The sequence below is a fragment of the Neovison vison genome, chromosome 4, assembly GCF_020171115.1.
Source record: "Neovison vison isolate M4711 chromosome 4, ASM_NN_V1, whole genome shotgun sequence".
NCBI lineage: Eukaryota > Metazoa > Chordata > Mammalia > Carnivora > Mustelidae > Neogale > Neogale vison.
The window spans coordinates 137,411,888-137,431,754 of NC_058094.1; the positions used below are offsets into that span (position 1 = coordinate 137,411,888).

A 19,867-nucleotide genomic window follows, 5' to 3' on the forward strand; every position below is an offset into this window, starting at 1 on the left:
CGGGCATCCTTCAGCAGCCCCTGGTCTGTCCACACCATGGCACAGCATTCAGCCTTAGAAAAAGAATTGCTGACACCCGCTCCAGTGGGCATGAAGCGTGGGGACCTTCCGTTCCGTGCAATACGCCAGTCACAGGAAAGACAAGGACAGTCTGGTTGCACTTACGTGAGGCACTTGGAGTGCACAGAATCGTGCAGACAGAAAGCAGAGCGAGGGTCTCGGGGGGCCGGGGAGGTGGGGTTTAGCAGGCACAGAGCTCCTATTTACAAAAGGGACGGTGGTGATGTCGGCACCACAGTGTGCAGGTATTGAATTTCAGACGGTGGACACGGTGAGTTTTGTGGTGTGTGTTTTGCCTCGCCAACAAACGTCTGCACGAAGAGCTGTGGTGGTCGGGGCTTTGGGAAGGCAGGATGGGTAAAGGAGGAGTGCGGGAGTTTTAGGCAGAGAGACTGTTCTGTACGATGTAAAATCCCACAGCTCCCCAAGGGTGAGCCCCAACGTAAACTGTGGACTCGCCTTAATAGTAACCTGTCCGTCCTGGGTCATAGACAGCAGCAAAGGTACCCCACTAACGCACGCAGTTAGTAATGGGCTGAGGCCCGTGGTGGGGCAGGTGGGATCTCCTGCAAACAGGGGACCACTCCAAAAAAATGACACATGAGAAAAAAAGTCTTCACACTGGCCAGAACAGGACCACAGGACCACGGCCTGCTGCAAAGGAGGCAGGGAGGGCAGAGAAGCGTCTCTCCCCCGCATGGCAGACACAGTCCTGCACACAGCACTGGGGCTCTGACAACAGAGAAGATGAAGGCTGCCCCGAGGTGCCAAGACCCTACATCTCCCCCTCCAGGCCGGCCGCCCAGGGAGTCCCCACAGCGCACCTGGGCTGGTCAGAGCGTCACCCGCACACCCAGCCCAGGGTCGTGCCAGGCTGGCCGAGTGCTGCAGCATGACCCCCACATCTCAGCCCAGACCGCGGACTCTCCGAAGGCCTGGGGTGCGCTGTCCAGCATCCGCCAGCTGGACCCCAGCAGGCTTCTCCCCTGCGCCGTCTTCTGAGCCGGGAGACCCGCTCCCACTCACCCCTCTCTGGCCCAGAGCGGGCCCATGACCCCATGTCCCTTGTCTGAAAGGAAACTGGGAAAGGAGGCGTCCGGCCTGACAGCAGAGATGGCACGCGGTGACGGCGAGGCTGCTGCCTGGGGCGCTTGGGTATCGCTGGTGTCAGCGGAAAGCATTTCGGCACTGGGGTTTCGGCCGTTTGAGCCCTTCCCCCGCCAGTGCCCAGGCGATCTGCTAATCACCGCGCTCCAGATTAGCCCAGGGAAGCGCCCGTGGGCCCGGCACGCAGGACAGAAGCTTGGCGCCTTTTGGCCCCCTAATCTGATCTCCAGGATCTCGGTCTGAATCAGTGCGAGATGGAGGAGCTAACAGTTGGGCACAAAGTCACGAACCGAATACTAAGGCATGATATGACACACGCAGGCACCGGCCCAGGAGCTGGATCTGTCGCTCTGTGGGACACAGCCTGGGCGCGCATGGATTGTGGGGAGCACGTCCGTCTTCTGCTCTGGACTGGGCGTGTGTCAGCTGAGACCCCGGAGACCACGCAGGCTTCCTTCCACTCCCTGGCTCATCCCTGCGCCCCTGCTGGGGCCATCTGGGTCACCTGTGATAAACTGTGTGCAGTAACATCCCCGTCTCAGGCTTTGCTTCTGGGGGGAAGATCCAGGAACAGGGACAGAAGCCCTGAGGGGGGCCTGGAGGCTCCACAGCTGCTGCACACGGATGGCCGGGCCCTTGACTCCTCTCTACGCGAGGTGACTCAGAGCTGACTCAGGGTGGGCCTGAGCCCCCCTCGGCTTCTGTCTTCCCGGCACGGCTGGGGTGGCTCCTCTGAGTCAGACCAGGGTCCTTGAGCCGCGGGAGGTTAGAGATAGCAGGCTTCTTCCTGCAGCTGCCTGGGGTGGGCGGCCACGCAAAAGGTGCTCGCACAGGCTTCCTTATCAGCCCAGCCTCCGCGCGGGGGCCAAGGTCTGGACCGCTGGTGATAGGGAGAGCCCGAGGGAGGGAGCAGAAGGTGAGTCCATGCACCTGCGCTGTTTGCGTGGGGCTCGCGGTGACACTGCCCCTCCAGGGATGGCGGGGACAGGCCTGGCCTGGCCGGGATGGGACGGAGGGGGGCAGGCAGAGGAGGGCCTGGGCTTTCGCATCTGGGAACTCTGTGTGCCGTCAGGGGAGCCGATCTTCCCTCTCCGCCCAGAGGAGGACATTTGTCACTGGTCACTCCACCCCTAACTGTCCCCTCTGTTATCAGGTTGTTAATATTAATTAACAACTGTTGCTAAGGCTGACAGTGCAAGGGTGTGTCCCAGCCCCAGCTGGCTTGGTCTCAAGAGGGGGCTGGGTAGAGGGGGGCGCTGAGGCTGGACAGGCCGGGGGCGAGTGTTGAGTGGGGTTCGGATGGCCTTCTCTTGCTTTGGAAAGTGGGCCCAGGGGAGACCCCAGCACCTCACTGGGAGGCTTATGGAGAGACGGGGACAAGGGCAGGAGGGAGGAGAAGTGGATCATTAACCAGCGGGGAGCCGAGGGAGGTGTGGGGCTCAGCCCCATTGGTCCTGGCCAAGTCAGGCCAGGCTGTCCCTGACGGAGAGCCCGCCTCACTGTGTACCCCGAGTTTCAGTACATGAGCTACCTCGACAAGCACTGTGAGTCTCCAAGAGCCAGCCCTTGGCTGTCCCCGGCTGTCCCCGTGGCCTAGCCCCACTGCCCTGGGACCCCTTCCCGTGCTGGGATGGCAGAGGCTGGCCCGAGGGGCTGGCTGCTGTGGGCGCTGCTCCTGCACTTGGTGAGTCTGGGTGTGGGCGGCCATAGCCACTCTGCCACCGCCGCCCTGGGGGAGTACTGTGCTGGCGGCTGCGTGGCCACAGTGAGGAGGGCCTGGATGGATGAGGGATCCCAGGCAGCCCTGGGAGGGGTGCAGGTGGGGGTCCTGGGGACCGGGGTGGCGGAGCGCCTCCCACCTCCCATGGACGTCCTGTCCTGAGGTGGGAGCAGAGGGTTGAGGGAGGCTCCCATCCCGGGGTGCTGTGGGAGAATCACCTGACGAGGATTTAGCATCTGGAGGCCGGGTAGTTCCGGGGTGCTTGCCTCAAGTTTCTCTGTCACTCGCACATCTGGGTGGATGGGCGAAGGCTCTGGGCCCCAAGAATCTCCAAGAGGGGCCCCGGGCCTCTGGGTACGGGCCGCGGCTCAGGCAGACGGCAGCCACCTTTGAAGCAACCATGCCTCGAGGGCAAGGCCACTTGGTCTCAGCCCCCGACCTGTCAGAGGCCACTGTGTCCCAGCGGGACTACGCGGCAGCCTCCGGGGGTCCCCCAGACCACCCCATTCTCCCCACCTGTCCCCTTGCCCTCCACTGTGACCTTGTGAAATGCAGGTCTGTCCGGCCACCTCCCTCTCCAGAGACCCCACCACTGTGGCCTTGCAGAGGTGTCCTCCAGACACTGTGGGAGGGGCCCTACCTCTCCCTAGGTCTCCCAGGAGTGCCCCCCACGCCTGCCCCTGCTCCGGGTCCTTCGGCCCCCGCTGCCCGTCAGCCTCCTGAGGTGCTGCCCGGCAGGGGGCCGTGCTGACCTCGCCCTGCCTGTAGGCCCAGGGCAAGCCGCACACGCCCATCCACGAGCCCGGCTACTGCGCTTTCTACGATGAGTGTGGGAGGAACCCGGAGCTGTCCGGGGGCCTGGCCCCGCTGTCCAATGTGTCCTGCCTGTCCAACACGCGGGCCGTGCTCGTCACCGGCGACCACCTGACCCTCCTCCGGCGCATCTGCCCCCGCCTCTACGCGGGGCCCAACTCCACGTACGCCTGCTGCTCCTCCAAGCAGCTCGTGTCCCTCGAGGCCAGCCTGGCGGTCACCAAGGCCCTGCTCACCCGCTGCCCCGCCTGCTCCGACAACTTCGTGAACCTGCACTGTCACAACACCTGTAGCCCCGACCAGAGCCTCTTCATCAATGTGACCCGCGTGGCGGGGGGTGGGGGTGGCCGGGCCCCGGCCGTGGTGGCCTACGAGGCTTTCTACCAGCACGACTTCGCGCAGCGGACCTACGACTCATGCAGCCGGGTGCGCATCCCTGCGGCCGCCACGCTGGCGGTGGGCGCCATGTGCGGCGTGTACGGCTCCGCCCTCTGCACCGCTCAGCGCTGGCTCAACTTCCAGGGGGACACGGGGAATGGCCTGGCTCCCCTGGACATCACCTTCCACCTGCTGGAGCCTGGCCAGGACCCCGGCAGTGGGATACAGCCTCTGAATGGGGAGGTCCAGCCCTGCAATGTGTCCCAGGGCAACGGCACGGCCGCCTGCTCCTGCCAGGACTGCGCCGCATCCTGCCCCGTCATCACCCGGCCCCAGGCCCTGGACGCCACCTTCTACCTGGGCCGGATGGCGGGCGGGCTGGTCCTCGTCATCCTCCTCTGCTCCGCATTTGTCCTGCTCACCACCTTCCTGGTGGCGACCCGCCTGGCCATGTCCCGCCGCCAGCACAAGACACCGGACCCCAAAGCAGGCACAAGCCTGTCCGACAGACTCAGCCTCTCCACCCACACTGTCCTCAGCCGGTGCTTCCAGGCCTGGGGCACGTGGGTGGCCTCGTGGCCGCTGACTGTCCTCCTCCTGTCCATTGCCGTGGTGGTGGCCTTGTCGGGGGGCCTAGCCTTTGTGCAGCTGACCACGGACCCCGTGGAGCTGTGGTCGGCCCCCAGCAGCCAAGCCCGCCGAGAGAAGGCCTTCCACGACCAGCATTTCGGCCCCTTCTTCCGGACCAACCAGGTGATCCTGACGGCCCCCGGGCAGCCCAGCTACCACTACGACTCCCTGCTGCTCGGGCCCAAGAACTTCAGTGGGATCCTGGCCTTAGACGTCCTGCTGGAGCTGCTAGAGCTGCAGGAGAGGCTGCGCAACCTGCAGGTGTGGTCGCCCAACGAGAAGCGCAACATCTCACTGCGGGACGTCTGCTTCGCGCCCCTCAACCCGCACAATGCCAGTCTCTCCGACTGCTGCGTCAACAGCCTCCTGCAGTACTTCCAGAGCAATCGCTCGCACCTGCTGCTCACGGCCAACCAGACACTCACGGGGCAGACCTCCCAGGTGGACTGGAGGGACCACTTCCTCTACTGCGTCAAGTGAGTCCCCCACAGCCCGCCCCAGCTGGGGCTGCTGTGCGTGCCGGGGCCTTGCAGCCACTGGGCTCCCAGGTGGCTCTATGTCTGGGTCTCAGATCTAGACCCAGACCACCCCCTTTCTCTCCATGTCTCCCCCCAGGGCCCTCTCTCTCCGTGGGCTCTCACTGGCTATTGCAGATTTGCATGGGGCCATTTGGGCCTCCCGACTTCCACTCCACTCGGACAGAGCAGTGGCATCCTCGCACGTCCTTCTTTGTGTGTTATAGAGTGATGTGACGGCCCCACACGTGCATGGGCTTCTGCACAGGCCCCGGAGGCCAGCAGGGTCCCCAGCAAGGTGCCCTTGGGCCAGGGCAGGGGCTGGGGCTCAGCTCAGGTTCTGCACTCCTGGGCTGGGTGTCCCCTGGGCAGGAGACGGCCACACAGCCTGGCGCTTCTGGTGCTCAGTCCCAGCTGCCTCCTCTCTGCCACAGGGCAAACCAGGAAGCTAAGGAGGCTTCTAGGCCTTGGGGCTGGGAGCGAAGGCTCCCAGGCCACCCCAGCCCGGAGGGCAGCATGTGGGCAGGCAGTGGCTGAGGCTGTCTGAGGCTGCAGTGGACAGAGGTCCCCAGCATCTGGAGAGACCCAGGTCCCCCGACCTCTCCCACATGAGAAAGCAGAACAGAAAAGAAAACATCTGTGTTAGTTCTTTACAAACAACAGTACCGAGCCCATCGCAAGTCCACAGAGGTGGCACAGCGTCTCGCTAGATAGAGTCCAGTCGGGCCCTGGTCCGGAGCCCAGTGAGAATGCGCGGCCTCACCCGTATGCACCAGACAAGGGAGGGAGGCTGCAACAGCCTTCCACGGGCTTGGGATTAGCTTTGCTACTGCACCGGAGTCAACAGGGGTTTGTCTTAGCTGTCGGTTGCAATACGGAGCCTGAACCTGTGTTGGTGAACTGTCTGTACCCCTTAAATTGTCAAATGAGGGGGAAGGCAAACAGCATCTTAGTGGTTATAAGAATAGTTCTGGCCTTGCAGACCCTGGGCCCTGACGCCACACTGAGAACCACTGGATTAGGGGTGGGAGACCCAGGGCCCTGCCCCTCGGGGAAGCCTATGCTCTGAGCCGCTTCCCAGAGTCTGTGCTTGGCCCTGGCTGGCGGGCTGGGGAGGAAGCTCTGGCCCTGGGTCCAAAGCTCACACTGGCTTGATTTTGATTTCGGAAGCTCACGACAGCTCTCCGGTGGCTGATGATGCCTGTTCCAGAGATGGGAAAAGAGGCCCAGGGGTGTCGTGAGCCTCTCCAGGTCCCAGGCAGCCAGCATGCCCAGTACAGCTGGTGACGGACGTACTCACAAAGAACACTTCATCCCCATGCCCAGGATGTGTTTGCAGGAAGGCTCAGTAGAGACGTGCCCGAGGCCCCGGGCTGCTCACCTGTCCGCAGAAAGAAGGATCTGAACTCGGGCCTGGAGGGCTCCAGGCTGGCGAGGGAGGAGGCTGAGCGGTGCGAGGCCCATGCAGCTACTTGTGCTGACCCCAGGGGCGAATTCCTGGTTTCCCCCAGGGAGCTGTGTGTGTGAGGCCCACCCACCTTGTCTGGGTGCAGCTTTTAGCCCAGATCCTTGGGCAGCTGTGCAGGGAGAGGGTCCACTGTGGGTTGGGTCGCATGAAATCTTACTGGGAGAAACGGTTCTGACCATGGGGTCAGGTGCCGGTGCTGGCAGCCTGGGGCTGGCACCAGGCCTGGCAATAGGCACAGGGCCAGGAAAGGTCCTTCCTTCTGCCCCCAGTGCCCCACTCACCTTCAAGGACGGCACAGCCCTGGCCCTGAGCTGCATGGCTGACTATGGAGGTCCGGTCTTCCCCTTCCTTGCCGTGGGAGGCTACAAAGGTAAGCCAGGTGGCCCTGGGGGAGGCCAGCGAGGGGGCCATATGGGGCAGGGGCAGTGCTGGGAGAGAATAGTGATGGGCTCTTGCTGCTTGGGGGTAGCCGGTCCTAGCAGGGGCTGGAGGGGACCGTGGACCTGCCACCTCCTTCAGCTTTCCCCTGCTCGCTCAGGTCCTCTGGTCTGTGCCTGGGTTCCCAGATCTGGCCCTTGACTGAAAGAGGGAGGTCGGGTGGAGGGGTTAGACCATGACTTGGATAGGGAGGAGAGTAGGTGTGATGCTGGAGAGGGGAGGGGAGACAGGGATGGGCTGGCGTGGGGGAGAGGAGGCTGGGTGAGGAGGGGAGCAGAGGTGAGGAAGGAGGGTAGCTGAGCATTTTGCATCCCAGGGAAGGACTACTCTGAGGCGGAGGCCCTGATCATGACCTTCTCCCTCAACAACTATGAACCTGAGGACCCCCGGCTGGCCCATGTTAAGCTCTGGGAGGCAGCCTTCTTACAGGAGATGAAAGCCTTCCAGCGGCAGACAGCTGGCAGGTTCCAGGTCACATTCATGGCGGAGGTAGGTTTCGGGGTCCCTGGCTCTGTGGGGAGGGGACCCGGGACGGGGCTCAGGTGGGTTCCTCCTCTCCTGAGCAGCCCTGGGCTTGCTCATCTGGGAGGACGGACCACAGCCCTGCTGGGGCTCCGGGAGCCCCTGGGTCAGCGGGGCTGACGGGGTGTGTCCACAGCGCTCCCTGGAGGACGAGATCAACCGCACCACGGCCCAGGACCTGCCCATCTTTGGGGTCAGCTACATCGTCATCTTCTTGTACATCTCCCTGGCCCTGGGCAGCTACTCCAGCTGGCGCCGAGTGCTGGTGAGACTTTGGGGCAGGTGGGAGGGCAAGGTGGGGTGGCTTGGCTTGTCAGGATATCTGAAACCTTCCCCACAGGGGCTCCCCAAGGGGTAACGCTTCTTGGAGGTGCGCTGCTCTCGGACAGGCCCCCGGAGCAGACGCAGAGCTGACCCTTAGAACACCCTGCGACGCGAGGCAGCCCAGAGCTAAGCCTGATTCCCTTGCAGGTGGACTCCAAGGTGACGCTGGGCCTGGGCGGGGTGGCGGTGGTGCTGGGAGCAGTCACAGCGGCCATGGGCTTCTTCTCCTACTTGGGGGTGCCCTCCTCCCTGGTGATCCTTCAGGTGGTGCCTTTCCTGGTGCTGGCCGTGGGGGCCGACAATATCTTCATCTTCGTTCTGGAGTACCAGGTGAGAGGGCGGGGGGCTCCTGCAGCCCCCGGGGCCAGGCCGACTCTGTTCGTGCGTGGGCAGACACGGGCACATAGACCACAGACGGTTCCGTGTCATCTTTGTGATGCATGTGTCCCCTGCACTTACTCTCCCTCGGGCCGCCATGCCCTCTGTGGGGCATCACGTGGCACCACACAGCCTCCCCCATGGCATGCCACGGATGGGCAGTGCTAGTTGATCTGCTTTTCCTGTGGGCGGACGTTGAGGGACCCAGGGGCATGCTGGAACGAGTCCCGAAGTGCGCCAAGCATGTGTCTGGGCCAGACCCTAAGAAGAGGTCGAGGCAGAGAGCATTGGTGGGCTCTGCTCCTGACGGGCAGACCGCGGGCACAGACAGGCCAGCTCCCTGCCCATGGCTGGCTCTGGACACTGGCCCTGATGTCCCCATGCAGAGGTTGCCTCGGAGGCCCGAGGAGCGGCGAGAGGCCCACATTGGCCGCGCGCTGGGCAGAGTGGCCCCCAGTATGCTGCTTTGCAGCCTGTCTGAGGCCATCTGCTTCTTTCTCGGTGAGCCTGGGCGGCCAGGGGGGCTGGGGGCACTGGGGGTGGGCAGCCCCCTTCCCTGCGCTCCTCTGAGCAGACACCATGCCCTGAGACTCACCCCTGCACCTTCCAGGGGCCCTGACCCCCATGCCAGCTGTGAGAACCTTCGCCCTGACTTCCGGCTTTGCGATCGTTCTCGACTTCCTGCTCCAGGTGTCTGCCTTTGTGGCCCTGCTTTCTCTGGACAGCAGGAGGCAGGAGGTAGGGGTGGTGCAGGACCCAGGGACCTGCCCGGGCTCATCTCTGCAGGGATGGGGGTGGGGGAGCCTCATGCCTTCACAGAGCAGGCTCAGAGAGAGGGGCTGGGTGCAGGGACAGGTGCTGCGCTGTGTGGGCATGAAGCCCCCAGGGCCCCAGAGAAAAGGTGGTTTAGGGGAATACAATCAAACCTGCAAAGTACAAAAGGTCGAGTAAAAAAACGTAAATGAGATGAGGGAGCTAGCGTTTCTGCGACAGTGCAAAGTTTAGAGGTGTTTAATCAAGACAGAAAAACAAACAACAAAGCACTCTGGGACGTCCCCTGGGGAGGCACTTCCACAGGAGGGAGGCAGTTCTGGGGGCTGTTTTGGGACCATCCCAAGGGTCTGCCTCTTTCCAGGCTTCCCGGTTGGATGTCTGCTGCTGCATGGGCGCCCCGAAGCTGCCCCCACCTGACCAAAGTGAGGGGCTCCTGCTCTGGTTCTTTCGCAAGTTCTATGTCCCACTGCTGCTGCACCGGGTCATGCGCGGAGTCGTGGTGAGTGGGTCGGGAGGTGAGGCAGGGGGGACGGGTGGGTCTGCTCAGCCTGGCGCCTGGTCCTGCGGCCCATGGAGGGGTTGATGGCTTGCCCTGGCCCGCTGGGGCTCATGTCCTGGATGGCTGGGATTCACGTCCGCCCAGGTCCAGAATATTCCCCCTCTCCCCAGCTGCTGCTGTTCACGGGCCTGTTTGGAGTGGGGCTCTACTTCATGTGCCACATCAGCGTGGGGCTGGATCAGGAGCTGGCCCTGCCCAAGGTGAGCCTGCTTGGTGGCCTCACTCCCCTGGGGTTCAGGAGAGTCAGGGACAGGGCTGGGGGCAGGGGCTTGGCAGGTGGTGCTGAGTCAGCGTGGGTTGGACGCCTCCCAGCACCTCCCGGAGCCAGGACCCTACAGCGTGTCCTTCTGTGCACGGCTCCTTCCACTCAGCATGGTGTCCTCCAGGGTCAGCCGCGTGGGAGCGGGTCGAGGGCTCCTTCCTCTTCCAAGCTGGGGATTTTCACGCGCACACACACACACCACATTTTGTTTATCCATCATGTGTCTGCTATGACACGGGTTCCTTCCATGTTCGAGCAGGTAGGACTGAGGCTGCTATGAACAAGCATGCAGAGCTGTGTCTTCCAGAACGGGCTTCCCATTCTTCTGGATGTGTTCCCATAGGTGGGACTGCTGGATCGGATGATAATCCTAATTTTAATTGGTTGAGGACCGCCATACTGTTTCCCACGCAGCTGTTCTGTTTTACACCCCCGCCATGGTGCTCCAGGGCCAAAAGGTCTTGACGTCCATGCCAACACTTGCTGTTTCTGGCTTTTTTCTTTTTCTGCTTTGATGGCAGCCATCCTGACTGGTGTAAAGGGGTATCTCAGTGAGGTTTTGATCTGCTTTCCTTGATGATCAGTGATGCTGGACACCTTTTCATGTGCTCATTGGCCATTTGTGTGTCTTCTTTGGAGAAATGTCTGTTCAAGTGTTTTGCCCATTTTTGAAACAACTTCCTTTTTTTTGTTGTTTTGTTTCTTTGTTGAATTTGGGGAATTCTCTAGATATTCTGGGTAGAATCCCTTATCAGATACATGGTTTGCAGATGTTTCCTTTATTCATATCTGTTGCCTTTCTACTCTATTTGTAGTGTCCTCTGATGAATGAAAGGTTTTTTTTTTTTAAGATTTTATTTATTTATTTGACAGAGAGAGAGATCACAAGTAGGCAGGGAGGCAGGCAGAGAGAGAGTGGGGGAAGCAGGCTCCCTGCTGAGCAGAGAGCCTGATGTGGGGCTTGATCCCAGGACCCTGAGACCATGACCTGAGCCAAAGGCAGAGGCTTAACCCACTGAGCCACCCAGGTGCCCTGAATGAAAGTTTTTAATTGTCGTGGTGCCTGGTTGGATCAGTTGGAGGAGACTGTGACTCTTGATCTCAGGGTCGTGAGTTCAGGCCCCATGCTGGGTACAGCAATGACTTAAAAATAAAACCTTAAAAAAGTTTTTCATTTTCATAAAGTACAATTTGCCTATTTTTCTGTTTGTTCACTGGGCTTTTGGTGTCATTCAAGCAATAGTCACCAAATCCAGGATCTTGAAGCCTTTCTCCTATGTTTCTGCTAAGGGTATTAAAAATTCAACTCTTAAGTGTTGGATCCATTTTTTATTTATTTATTTGACAGAGAGAAATCACAAGTAGGCAGAGAGGCAGGCAGAGAGAGAGAGAGGGAAGCAGGCTCCCCGCTGAGCAGAGAGCCCGATGCGGGACTCGATCCCAGGACTCTGAGATCATGACCTGAGCCGAAGGCAGAGGCTTAACCCACTGAGCCACCCAGGCGCCCCTGTTGGATCCATTTTGAGTTAATTTTTGTACATAGTTATATATATTTTTTCTTTTTTTTTTTTTTTAAGTATGCTCCATACCCAGTGTGGAACCCAATATGGGACTTGAACTCACAACTCCGAGATCAAGACCTGAGCTGAGGTCAAGAGTCAGACGCTCAACTGACCAAGTCACTTAGATGCCCCAAAGTTGTGAATAATTTTTTATTGTGATTACTTTATTAATGTAAAAAATTATCATACCTATGTCACAAACACTTCCTTATATAATTATTTTTCTTATAGATTGCATAGTCACTTCATTATCTGACTAGGATGAGGCACACAGAAATCAAAGCAAGTTTTACATTATTAAAAGCTAATCACAGAAGAAAATGTCCTTATATAAAAGAGATAACACATTAGAAAGAGTATAAATCTTTGTATAAAATTTATAAAGAGATACAGGTATTTTGATAATTGTTTAATAGCATATAACCAAAATTATATGTAATTATATGTATATATATATATAACGTATATATTATTTTTTTAAATTTAAGCTAAATTTGGTTAACATGCAGTGTATTACTAGTTTCAGAGGTAGAGGTGAGTGATTCATCAGTCACATATGACACCGTGTGCTCATCACATCACATGCCCTCCTTAAGGCCCATCACTGTTACCACTTCCCCCCACCCACCTCCTCTCCAGCAACCCCCAGTCTGTTTCCTAGAGTTAAGAGTCTCTTATGGTTTGCCCCCTTCTCTGATCTCATCTTGTTTTATTCTTCCCTCCCTTCCCCTGTGATCCTGTTTTGTATCTTATAATCCAGGAGTCAGATCATATGGTAATCATCTTTCTCTGACTTATTTCATTTAGCATAATACCTCTAGTTCCATCCATGTCATTGCACGTGGTAGGATTTCTTTTTGATGGCTCAGTAATACTCCACTGTGTGTATAGACCACATCTTCTTTATCCTTTCATCTGTCAATGGACATTTTGGCACTTGTGGACATGGCTGCTATAGTTGTGTATATTTTTGAAGGTCCAACTTCATTCTTTTGTGTGTGGATGCCCCATTGTCCCAGAACCATCTGCTGAAGAGACTCCTTTTCCCCACTGAATGGCCTTCACTCCTTTGTCAAATTCCATGTCACCATATATGCCAAGGTTTGTGTCTGGGCTTGCTCCTCCATTCGGTTGGTCTGTGTGTTTTTCTCCATGCCAACACCTCACTGATTTGATTACTGTATTTTTTTAAAAGACTTTATTTATTCATTTGACAGACAGAGTTCACAAGTAGGCAGAGAAGCAGGCAGAGAGAGAGGAGGAAGCAGGCTCCCCGCTGAACAGAGAGCCCAATGCGGGGCTCGATCCCAGAACCCTGGGACCATGACCCAAGGTGAAGGCAGAGGCTTTAACCCACTGAGCCACCCAGGCGCCCCTGATTACTGTATTATTGTGGCAAGTTTTGAAACCAGGAGATGTGAGCACTCCAACATTGTTTTTAAAGATTTATTTATTGAGGGAGAGTGAGCAAGCATGGGGAGGGGCAGAGGAAGAGAGAATCCCACGCAGACTGCCCATTGAGTGTGGAGCCTAAGGAGGGCTGGATTCCACGACCTGGGCCAAAATCAAGAGTCGGACTCCCAACTGACTGAGCCACCCAGGCGCCCTGAGTCCTCCAACTTTGTTCTTTTAAAGATTGTCTGTGCTATTTGGAGTCCCTTGTGAATTTTAGGGTGGATTTTTCTGTTTCTGCAAGAAAGGTTATTGGGTTCTGGACCAATTGCACTGAATGTGGAGACTCTCTAGTGGCTTGAACAATAGTCAGTTTTCCAGCCCACAGACGCAGATATCTTCCCACTGGTGTGTCCTTTAGTTCCTTTCAGTGATGCTGTGTGGCTGTCAGCGTGTAGCCATTCACCCCTTATGTGACCATTAATTCCTAAGTACTTTATCCTTTTCATGCTATTAAAATTAGGCTTTCCCTAGTTCTGTTTGGGCTAGTGAGTGCTCGTGTACAGAGATGTGACTGATTTTTTTTTTTGGTGTGTGTGTCAATCTTGTAACTTGCAACCTTGCTGGATTTATTTAAAAGGGGTTTGGAGGGCGCCTGGGTGGCTCAGTGGGTTAGGCCGCTGCCTCCGGCTCAGGTCATGATCTCAGAGTCCTGGGATCGAGTCCCGCATCGGGCTCTTTGCTCAGCAGGGAGCCTGCTTCCTCCTCTCTCTCTCTCTCTCTCTGCCTGCCTCTCTGCCTACTTGTGATCGCTCTCTGTCGAATAAATAAATAAAATCTTAAAAAAAAATAAAAGGGGTTTGGAGTGGAATTTTAGAGTTTCATGTACATAAGATCATATAATCTATGACCAGGATTTTTCATGTAATCCTCATACTTTCCAGCTCAGAAATTCCTTTCTGGGTTCTATTTCATGTTTTCTGTTGGTTAAGTGCTCCCGTGTGCTCACACTTGTTTCTCCTGGCTTTGTCCGGCTGCTCTCTGAGCATCCCTAAGACAGGAGTTTGAAGTGTTTGTCTGGTGCATCCACCATCTGGTCTTTCTCGAGATCACCTGTTAATGAGTGCTGGTTCCTAGGTATGGGCCATACTTCTCTGATTGATTGTGTGTCTGTGACGGTTGTTGAGAAATGGACAGTTGAGTCTTACCGTATGCTAACTCTAAAGATCAGATTCTCCCCATTCCCTGGGGGTTTGCTTTAAAAAAATGTGATTGTTGCCGGTGTCCCTGTTCTGGAGATTAGCCTGAGCTGTAAAATTAAAGTCTTATCAGGTATTTTCTGAGCCCAAGCCTTGCCCGGGTAATGTGTGGTGACTTCACTTGTATTTGTGATTACCTTTGAATGTCCCATTCTTTATATGTCTGGCTGCCAAAAGGGGGAAAAGGGAAAACATGAAGAGGCAACTTAATAAACCCGTAACTAGTCACTTAGACACCTCGACAATCGCGCCAGCTCGAGAAGAGGAGCTGGCAGCAGCAGCCTGACTCTGCACCACTGAGGTCAGAGCAGTGGCCAGTGGTCAGAATGCAAATACGTGATCTTTGGGGGCCGGGGTCTTCGTGTCCCACACTGGACCCCGCAAGCTGTGTGCAAAGTGCCTGCACGTGGCCGGCTGGCCACTACCATGCTGAGAGCTAAAGGCCTCTGCCATGGATCATGATTCAGCTTCCGGGCCTCCTCCAGGGTGCTGTGAGCCCTTTGCAGACCCCAGAGTGCCAAGCTCTATCAGACAGGTGTTGCCCGCGCAGGGCTGCCCAGGTCAGGGGACAGATGCCTGGTACCTTCTATGCCATCTTCTCTGACACCACTCAGGGGAAGGGAATAGATCAGGTAGCTGCCTGACACACGGCCTTGCAGGTGTGCAGGCAGACGTTCACAGGTGCACACACGTGTGGGCTCCGGTCACAGAGCAACTCATTAGACTGTTGCTGTGGTAGAAAAGAGATAATGGGAAGGGGTGGCAGGACCTGAACGTGGGTGTGTCAGAGTGTGCTCACGCGCGCTTCTGTGCTTACACCTACGTGGGTGTGCTCTGTGTGTGTCCCTGTGATCACGCAGGGATGTGACTGCCTTTGAGTGTGTACTCTGTGGGTACAGTTCCGACCAAACCCCTCTGTGAGGTGACTGAGAGTGTACTTCTGTGGGCGCGGGTCTGTGTGGGCGTGGGCGTCTGTGCGGGTACCTCTCACATGTATCTGTTAGGATGTACCTCTTGCATGTCTTCTGTGAGTGTGTGCCTCTCTGACCGTGTATGTACCTCCGTGAATATGTATCTCATGAGTGTGTGTATATGTGTGTCTGTGAGTGTGTATGTACCTCTATATGTGCCTCCATGTGTATGTGCTTCCGTGAGTGTGCACTTGCCTCCGTGAGCCCCTGCAGGAGAGTCAGGCCCCAGCCCCGGGACTACCTTCTGTTCCAGGACTCATACCTGCTGGACTACTTCTTCAGCCTGAACCGCTACTTCGAGGTGGGGGCCCCAGTCTACTTTGTCACCACAGGGGGCTACAACTTCTCCAGCGAGGCGGGTATGAACGCCATTTGCTCTAGCGCAGGATGTGACAGCTATTCCTTAACCCAGAAGATACAATATGCCACCGAGTTCCCCGAGGAGTGAGTGCCCCTGCCGAGCCCTGTCTGTGCCCCCCGCCCCGCTTGCGGACTCCTTGACCCCACGCAGCTGTCCTCCCGCTGCCCCGTGCCTGCGGGGGAGGGGGGCACTGCAGGAAGGACTCACTGCCCGCCCACCGGGTCCTGCCCCCACCCAGCCTCCTCTCTCCTGGCCCTCAGGTCGTACCTGGCCATCCCCGCCTCCTCCTGGGTGGATGACTTCATTGACTGGCTGACCCCGTCCTCCTGCTGCCGCCTCTACATCTACGGCCCTAATAAAGGCGAATTCTGCCCCTCAACAGTCAGTGAGTATGGGGTCTCTGGGGGCACCCGGCCTTCCAGCACTTGGGAAGCTGCGGCAAGGGAAGGAGCATGGCTAGGCCCTCTTCACCCCTCCCGCGCTCTCGCAGGATCAGTCAGGATGGGGGTACGGGCTTGGGGCATGTGCGGGGGTGAGCGCACCCCAGGCTGCGGTCATGCGGGTGGGAGGGAGAGCCGCACCTAGCATTCGGCCTTGGCCTCAGAGGAGTCTCCTCTGTCGGCGGAGAGGGGAGGCCGTGGGGGGTCATTTCTTGGCCCCCTGCTTGGCTCTCCCACCTGCTAGACTTGCAGGCAGCTTCCGTGACTGAGAGGGGAGCCCCTCCTCTGCCAGAGTACACCTGTTACACGCGTGTTGTGTGTTTCGGTGGCAGCAGTGCCCGGGGACCTGCAAGGGAATGGGGGGCCGCCCGTCCCGGGCTGGGGGGCCGCTGCCCAGAGTCCCCCCATCTTTGCAGACTCCCTGGCCTGCTTGAAGAACTGCATTAGCCTGACGCTTGGCCCTGTGAGGCCCTCGGAGGAGCAGTTCCAGAAGTACCTTCCCTGGTTCCTGAGCGATCCCCCGAACATCAAATGTCCCAAAGGGTAAGCCTAGGGTGGGGAGCACAGCTGGCCCTCGAGGGTGGCCAGGTCCCTGATGAAGCCCTTGCTCTGGCCTTGCAGGGGACTGGCTGCATATAACACCTCTGTACATTTGGGACAAGACGGCCAGATTTTAGGTAAGCCTGGCCTCACTTGGTGGGGACGGCCAGAAGCAGTGGCCCTGGGGGGTCACCGCAAGCCCCTGGGAAGAGCCTCTTGATCTGGGATGGTCTCCCCTTCCTCCTTCCTGGGGAGCCTTCCACTGGCCCTGTCCTCAGAGGCCGTGGTCCCCATTCTCTGACTTCACCCCTGTGTGCCTTGTTCCCCCTCCCCTCCCCCAAATCCTCAGTCAGCGGGACATTCTGGGACTCCTCAAGCGCTGGGGGGTCAGCCACACCCCTCACTCACATGCACAAACGACCGCCGATGTGGGCAGCGGGCTAAACGGATGACCATTGCACCGCCTGCCCTCACCCTGTCAACGGAACGGCTCCCGCCTTTCTGTCTCCCCTTCCGGATCTTCCCTCTGGAAGGATGCATGCTAGAAAAGTAATTGACTTAGTCTGAAAAACCCAAGGCATGTTTTGAAGCCCTAGAGCACAGCATATGGGTATATCTGGGAGGCGTCTTTAGGGTGCACTGGGCAGAGGCAGGCTGGGCCTGGGGCTCCCTGGGGGGTAGGACTGACACTGCAGGGCTGCGGTTGGAAACCCAAAGGCTGGGCCCCTTGCTCACTATGGAAGAATGTTCCACTGTGGTGGCCTCCGAACCCTGATTGCGCCCGGATGTGCCCCAGGGTCTGAGGGCACCTGCAGCGGGTTCTGACCTTGCCTCTGCCCCCTGTCCCCTTCGGGCGCAGCCTCGAGGTTTATGGCCTACCACAAGCCGCTACGGAACTCGCAGGATTACACGGAGGCTCTGAGGGCATCGCGCGCACTGGCAGCCAACATCACTGCCTACCTGCGGCAGGTGCCCGGCACCGACCCGGCCTTCGAGGTCTTCCCCTACACGTGAGGCTGGGAGGGGAGGGGGAGGTGGGGGACGGGGGCGGCGAGGGTAAGGGGGTGGCAAGGGGTGGACGTGGCCCACGCAGGAAGCCACGCGCCCCAGCGGTGACAGCGCCCTGCCGCCTGCAGGATCACCAACGTGTTCTACGAGCAGTACCTGAACGTGGTCCCCGAGGGCCTCTTCATGCTCGCCATCTGCCTGCTGCCCACCTTCATCGTCTGCTGCCTGCTGCTGGGCATGGACCTTCGTTCGGGACTCCTTAACTTATTCTCCATTGTCATGATCCTCGTGGACACCGTGGGCTTCATGGCCCTGTGGGGCATCAGCTACAATGCTGTGTCCCTTATCAACCTGGTCACGGTAACCCGCCCTCACCCGACCCTCCGCTGCCTTCCGGAGACCCTGCGCCCTGGCCCTTGCTCGCCTAACGCCCCTCTCTGCCCCTAGGCAGTGGGCATCTCCGTGGAGTTCGTGTCCCACATTACCCGCGCCTTTGCAGTCAGCACCCGGCCCACCCGGCTGGAAAGGGCCAAGGAGGCCACCGTCTTCATGGGCAGCGCTGTGAGTGGGCCCACCGCCTCCCATTGCCCCCTCCGCCCCCCACCGCCTGCTTGGCCTCACGCCTGCCTGTGACCCCCAGGTGTTCGCTGGCGTGGCCATGACCAACCTGCCTGGCATCCTCGTGCTGGGCCTGGCGAAGGCGCAGCTCATCCAGATCTTCTTCTTCCGCCTCAACCTCCTCATCACTGTGCTGGGCCTGCTGCACGGCCTGGTCTTGCTGCCAGTGGTCCTCAGCTACCTGGGTGAGCACCCAGGCGCCTGCGCGCAGGGCAGGCCCTCCCTCTCCGCCGCCCCTGCAGTCCCAGCCCAGCAGGACCCCGCCCACCCCGCGGCCCCGCCCCCGCCCCGTCGTTCCCTCCCAGCAGGGCCCCGCCCACACATCAGCACCACCCCCTGCACCGAATGGGGCCTCCCCCACCCCGCACTCAGACTCCCAGCCCAGCAGGTCCTCTCCCACGCAGTCGACCCCACCAGTCCTATCGCTCTATCTCGCAGAGCACATCCCAGCCTCCCTGTGCACCCCTGTGTCCTTTCTTCCTGGAACGTCCTGTGGCTGTACCCAGCAAGGCCTGCTTGCTAAGAGAAAAGCTGTTCCTCCTCCCGTTGACCTACTCAGGGCAGCGAGGAGCCTCCTGCTCAGCACATGGCCCCCCTGACCGTGGTCCTCTGTGGCTGTTCCCTGCAGGGCCTGACGTCAACGCAGGTCTAGTGCTGGAGCAGAAGCAGATGGAAGAGGCCACCAGGGTCAGGATGGCATCCTGCCCGAGCCACCCAGGCCCGACATCCACCTCCAGCAGTACCTACGTCAACTACGGCTTCGAACATTCCTCCAAGAGTGGCCTTCACAGCTCTCTGCCCCGCAGTGGACACTAGTTCTGATGATCCCAGGGCCATGCGGGTTTCCTGATAGGGGTCCCTGGCAGGTCCTCCCACTCAGATCTGGGAGAGGCTGTTCCCACGGGGGTGCCTGTAGTGGGATCTCCTTTGGACATCAGGTCAGACTGGTAAGGACATGATTACACAGAAGCACAGAAGGTGGCATGTGGCAGCGTGGGTGTGACCTGTTCCTGTCCCTCGAACTTGGCGTGTGTCTTCTTCGTGCAAGTTTTGAAACTTTAATTCCATGTGTCTATATGTAAACAATGTATAGTATTATCTCAGGTTTAAAAATGTTTCGTAAATGGAATCATGCTTGACGTCTGCTTTCGCGAGTTTCCCAGGCTACACAAGTTAGATCTATTCACTGGGGCCGTGCAGACCTGCCGAGTCCTCGTGGCAGTGGCCCCACTGGGTTCCCTTGTGTAACCAGTGGTTTCCTCCCGTCCCCTTGCTGGCACATTGCTCCTGATTACTTTTCCACTCCAGCTCCATAATCGCTTATGCAGAATTCCCAAATCCCCAAATCTCTGGAAATCTAGTTTATCTTCCTCCTCTTTTGTAAGTTTGGGGCAAACTCATTTGGTCACAAAAACTGACCAGACAAGGTATGTCTAGTGTGTCTATTTATACTCTTCACGAATGGGGTGTTATACCCTTTGGTGTCCTTGATGGGCGTGGTCAGGTATTGGGCACACAGCGAGCCTGGTTCCACTGTGTATAGCCACAGGCCCTGGTGCGGGGTAATACCTAAGGCAAGGTGAGCATCATGTTACTTTTCTAGAAACCTAAATCCTGAAATTCATTGCACCGGTGGGATTTCAGGTACAGAGCAGGAACCTCTATGAGGCTGAGCATGGATTTGTACGTCTCTTTGTGCATACACAGGAGGGTTACCTGGAGGTGGTGTTGCGGAGCTAAGGACCGGGTACAGATGAAACGTGCCCAG

General features: G+C 58.2%; 1 protein-coding gene across 1 annotated transcript; it reads left to right on the forward strand.

The window, feature by feature from the left end:
- Positions 1–283: 283 nt before the first annotated feature.
- Positions 284–19,228, forward strand: NPC1L1 (NPC1 like intracellular cholesterol transporter 1). The gene is made up of 20 exons (XM_044246998.1): positions 284–331; positions 1,961–2,083; positions 3,656–5,184; positions 6,961–7,061; positions 7,446–7,618; positions 7,788–7,916; positions 8,123–8,305; positions 8,740–8,854; positions 8,964–9,091; positions 9,489–9,626; positions 9,797–9,886; positions 15,386–15,576; positions 15,754–15,878; positions 16,350–16,476; positions 16,555–16,610; positions 17,333–17,483; positions 17,610–17,841; positions 17,929–18,042; positions 18,122–18,284; positions 18,728–19,228. Exons 1-20 carry the CDS (start codon positions 284–286, stop codon positions 18,913–18,915), a joined length of 4,104 nt encoding a protein of 1,367 aa, XP_044102933.1. The 3' UTR covers positions 18,916–19,228.
- The last annotated feature ends 639 nt before the right edge of the window (positions 19,229–19,867 follow it).

What these genes read in the sequence shown, in the direction of transcription:
- NPC1L1 (XM_044246998.1), top strand. Translation starts at nt 284, where the DNA reads ATGTCGGCACCACAGTGTGCAGGTATTGAATTTCAGACGGTGGACACG. An exon ending in AATTTCAGACGGTGGACACG is followed by an intron (nt 332 to 1,960) that starts GTGAGTTTTGTG and finishes TTCTTCCTGCAG; the next exon opens with CTGCCTGGGGTGGGCGGCCA. An exon ending in CCGTCTTCATGGGCAGCGCT is followed by an intron (nt 18,043 to 18,121) that starts GTGAGTGGGCCC and finishes TGTGACCCCCAG; the next exon opens with GTGTTCGCTGGCGTGGCCAT.